The sequence below is a fragment of the Montipora foliosa genome, chromosome 8 (genome assembly GCF_036669935.1).
Source record: "Montipora foliosa isolate CH-2021 chromosome 8, ASM3666993v2, whole genome shotgun sequence".
NCBI lineage: Eukaryota > Metazoa > Cnidaria > Anthozoa > Scleractinia > Acroporidae > Montipora > Montipora foliosa.
In genome coordinates this window covers 48,156,896-48,161,895 of record NC_090876.1, presented here as the reverse complement: position 1 = coordinate 48,161,895, position 5,000 = coordinate 48,156,896, and the positions used below count along the sequence as shown (strand labels likewise).

The 5,000-nt window shown below is 38.9% G+C and overlaps 1 protein-coding gene across 2 annotated transcripts in view; it reads left to right on the top strand.

Moving 5' to 3' along the window:
* Positions 1-506: 506 nt before the first annotated feature.
* The window catches only part of LOC138013399 (uncharacterized), a 20,165-nt gene continuing 15,671 nt past the window's right edge, over positions 507-5,000 (top strand). The window contains exon 1 of one of the 2 annotated variants that reach the window (XM_068860468.1): positions 507-666. In XM_068860468.1, coding sequence (XP_068716569.1) covers positions 597-666 — 70 coding nt within the window. In that variant the 5' untranslated portion in view covers positions 507-596. The remainder of the gene's footprint in view (positions 667-5,000) is intronic. The other variant, XM_068860469.1, reaches the window with a different exon arrangement.

Here is a 5,000-nt window from a genome sequence, read left to right as displayed (position 1 = left end):
ATAAAAGCCCCAGAAAGTAAAATAGGGAAGGTCATCATAAGCTCACAATACGGCTTGCAGTCAACGACAGTGTGGCGCTCGTAAGCGACAGCGAATGCAGACGAGGGGAGGTGTCTGCCTTCGCACACACCCCCACCAAAAATTTCGAGGAATACCCCTCCTCCACAACAAAATAGTTTTGTCGTTTTGTTTTTCTAGTAGTCCTCGTTTATTAAGTATTTCCTGTAGGTCGCCATGAAAAGACAAACTTTCTTCCGTGTTCACGGGCCAGCATTTGCGAAGTAGAAATGATTTTAACCAGTTTAAATTAAGGTAGCCAAGAATGAAAATATGTGATAAGTGACAGCGCGTCCAAAGAGTAAGTGAGAATCTTGAAGTGAATTTCCTAATCCAATGTATTTTTTTATGCCGCGTCATATGTGATTCCTTTTGTGTGTTACTTGTCATTGATAACCCGATAGCTGTTTGAGGTCCCGACCAAATGGGTAAATAAGGTTGCCACTCTGAGCTGTTACGTCACGTATTCAATCATAGCTCGGTTCAACTTGTGTTGCTCTACGTTTCGAGATTCAGCACTCCGCGCTAACAGCTCAGAAATGTCGCAACTTTTTGCTCATCTGCTCTTTTTGCTCTGCTTTCCACTAGGAATATCTTCGTCCAGTTCAAGTAAGTGATTAACTTATCTAAAGCGTCCTCATAGAATATTTGTAGGAGGTGTTTTTTATTCTTGATATGGGAGATTCCAATATTACCACGAGTGTACCGGAGACTTCATGGAGCTATTGCCCATTTGATTTCGGCTTGCTTAGTTATAAAAGAAGCTTTGAAAATGTTTGGTCTAATCTACTGGCAGTTAATGAACATATACTCGCCTCGAGCGAAAGTGAGTTCCGTCTTGAAATTTATTTGTAACTACTATTTGAACAAAAATAAACCATTTGAGATAAGACCAGTTGACGCCCCCTACAGCACGGAATGGAAGAAGCAGATAGTTGGTAATTACTTGCTCTGTGAGCCGAAAGCGAAATGAAAGAAGAAGACTGGGCGATGTAGTCGCTAAGTCTTTTTGGAATGTAAGTTTAACTGCCTCGATCGCTCTTGTTGATTTTGTCGAAAGATCGGAGTCCCACACAAAGTGACGCGATATCAAGTTGCCATAGTCATAGGAACCTATAAAACGTTTATAGTTTGTCGAGGCAAGCCAATGCGAGAAACCTGCAAAACTAATTTTTCTCAAAAGCATACTTTAAGATTTAGTTATTCTTTTCAAGCAAAGAATGAGTCGCTATATCGTGTTGTTATTTCACCTTCAGACTATGCGGGTTTCCGGATTCTTTTTGCCGTTTTATTTAACGACCGATGCTCGTAACTCGTAATATCTCTGCTTTTTAGCAAATGTGAATTTCAACCGCGCGATCTTTCATCGGGAAAAATTTGCAATTATGTAGCCATTTTAATTACACAGTTACCGGCATTCATGCTAAAGTAAACTGGTTAAATGTCTTCTCAAAGTAAGACATTTCTCTTGTCAGTTCGAACACGCTCTCTTGCGAAAAATTTCGTTTTCTTATCATAAGAGTTGTGTCACAAGTTCTTCATCCACATTTAAATTGTTCAAAACGACCCTTTTTCTGTCAGGGAGCGCGAGCAACTTGCAATTATTGCAGCATTGGCCGATAGCATCGTTGTACTGGATGCAGCAAATATTACATGTTGATAAATTGACTTCTAATTTTTTCCATAGCAACTGTCAAAAGAGACTCAGACCAAAACAATGAAGAGATTTCTTTAAGCTTTAGAAAAAACAGATCCTAAGCACCGACAAAGATGCTATCTTGTCAGTTGACCACCAGCTCGGTTTCATCGACCAAAATCGAACACGCAAATTCAAAATCGATTTGGGTTTTGTGTTTTTGCGTTTATATAAAACGTTTATTTCAAGACTGCAATCTTCTCTGGAGACAACGTTTTATTACCGAAGCAATTGCCTCTTTGCCCGCCAAATAACTTAAAGAGTATTTTTCTGCACTGTAATTAGAACTGATGGGCGAAAACAACCATAACTGTCTGAGTGGTAATCTATGAGTGTGGCACAGTAAGCGATTTTTCGGTTTTTGAACTTCGAAACGGTTGTTGATCTGGAACTTTTGAAAAGGTATATGGCTAGAGCAACCACTATAACAAGCAAATTTAAAATTTAAGCGCTTGGAAACGTTTTAAGCGCATACGAGCAGTGTTAACTGATTTTTCTGTGGTGCGGGGTTGACATACTGATTTTTTATGTTTTGGAGGTGAGATGGGCAGGTTGTGGGCGGTCTTAGGGGTCGTTTCTTGCCGGTTAAACCGGTTTGTCGGAATTTAATCAAACTTGATATGAATCTCAGAACAAGGATACTCTTGAGGAAACAGAAAAAAACACATCTAACACATCTATTCGTTCCTTTTCGGCTGGAAAAAACTAACATTCCAGCAAAAAAAGAGGAAAGACGCGTTTACACGACAGAGCAAAAATGGCACGGGCCCGACAAAAACTGGCACGGTTCCAACAGTTTTTACAAAGAAACGGTGAACTTTTATCAGGCGCGTAGCGTCCTATACGCAAATACGCACGTGCGTACTTGAAGTGATCAGAAAATTTTGAGATTTTAAGCAATTGTTTCTATTTTTAACCTTTTACTTGTACGCAACCAAGATTTCCTTATGAAAACACCACTTTCATTAAATTCTAAAAACTAAATTAACAAAAGCTATACTATGTTCTCACGTAGTTTTGCATCGACTTTTTTTACACTAAACAATGCAGTGTTGTTTGGTCAGCGTGCAACAAAAAGGCGAAGTTGCAAATGAGCGACGTTCCGAGAACGTTGTTGACAATTCCAGTCACGCTAGCACAACCAAAACAACGTTTTGTTTGCGCCAAGTTTGCTCAAAATAAGGGCAAGACGCTTTGTTCTTTGCTTGTATTAACACAACTATTTCGAACAAGAAATAAAGAACGCAGTATTTTTCGCTTAGTTTACTTAGGTTTTTAGATCGTATGTACTTGTGCGTACTTGAAAAAATGACCACGCTACGCGCCTGTTTATCCGTTCCGCGACGGGTCCATAGGCGTCTATCTACCCGTCGCGGAACGGATAAAAGTTCACCGTTTCTTTGTAAAAACTGTTGGAACCGTTCCAGTTTTTATCGGCCCCGTGCCATTTTTTCTCTGTAGACTGGAGACTTTTCAAACACGTCTGTTACCAGTTGATCGCACATAGCAGGCACTTTTTCTATTTTTTTTGTCATGTTCTATAGTATTCAGCGATTGTCAAAAAACGTAAAAACTAAGCGCATCAAACAAATAAACTCAAATAAAAAGAATTTTCGCGCACAACCTAACAACGTACACAATAGGGCCGTTTATACGAGAGAAAATAAGCCGCGGCTTACTCTGGCCGCGGCGTACATAATACGCGAAAGGAACTATTTATACGAGTATACAACGGAGATTTTGTACCATTTATACGGGGTGTTCGCGTCTTATGTAAGCCGCGGCAAGAGTAAGTCCGGATATGCAAATAGTGAACTTTGGAATTGAAGGCAGTCTGAGAGTTCTTGGAGGTTTTGTATTTCCGGATTAAGCGTAAACTACGCTGAAACTACTTCGTTGGAGAGATAAGGAGATTCCAAAGAAATGGAATGTCCGTTGGATCTTTAAACAACGTTAGAAAGGAAACAAAAAATATTCTTCTTGAGTTGAAAGAAACAAAAACCATGCATGAATTCTGAGCTTCAGTTTCTAAACCACACCGGTCGCCACAACGAAAGTAGCCTGTTCCAGGCTGCCGGATGGTAGGGAAAGAGAAAACAAATTCGTTTTCCCGACTATGTGGGAGCCCTGGAACAGGCCTCAACGAAAGAAGAGCGATAGATGAAAAATTATTCTTTCCCCGCTCTGTCGCAATATTTTGTTCTCTATGTAAAATGGTTAAAGATTTTCGCATTTAATCAGTCAAAAAGAAAAAGATATTCATGTTGTTTGTTTACTTAAGATGTTGCTTAAAGTGAAACAATTTACTCTAGCTTTTCTGTTGTTACGGATTGTTCCAAATGGATTTTCCGTTAGAAAAATTTAGACGTAAATATCGCCTAGCTTAAATCATCTACAACCACCAAAAATCATAGGTGGTTGTACGTGGCTCCAGGTTATTCCATGTTTTAGTATTTACAAAAAGTTAGACCAATGGGCTTTTACAATCATCCTATATATGTTTGCATTGGATAATGCTGCCTATTTACCGAGTTCGAGTTGGATATTCGAGTTGGTCAGTGTAAAATGCATACTATGGTTATAATATAACTGTTGAAAAAGCCCAAACCCTGTAGAAGTTGAAGAATGTTGTTGTATGCCTTATTAGGCCCAAGGTTAGCACTTCTACAGGAGAAACTAAATCTATCCTTTTTCAGAAAACAAACGTAAAAGAGGCACGAATCATCCATCATTCCTTTGATATATTTTGACTGGCTCTTTGCCTCCAGTTTTAGTTGTAAGTTTTACAATTTCCTTTTCAGATTTTAGACTATTAGTCTTTGCCTTAATCCGGAATGATTAAAGCACCTTTCTTTTACGCCGTTCTGCAATTGTATGGGTTGTTTGCCGAGTCATGTAGGATCCCGTTACCTTAATGCATCATCTCGCATTTCAGGAAGTTAGGTTTAGCATATGTAATCGCATGGGCCCGAGGGCTTAATTTCACGCGTATTTTCAAAGTTTTCACAAAATAACCCGCGTCGCGAAGCGACAAGAACAATTTGAAAAATTTTGAAAATATAAGGGAAATTAGGCTTAGCTACATAATTCCGGAATTTGTTTGGGAATTTTAGACATCAAAAAGAATTTTAGAAACTCTCGGGAAGTTTAGAAAAAAAATTGACAATTTCGAGAATTTTAGAGCAATTTGAACTCCTCCTGACATGTTGGAAACTTTTCACAGGCAAAAACGTTGACAAAACGTGTT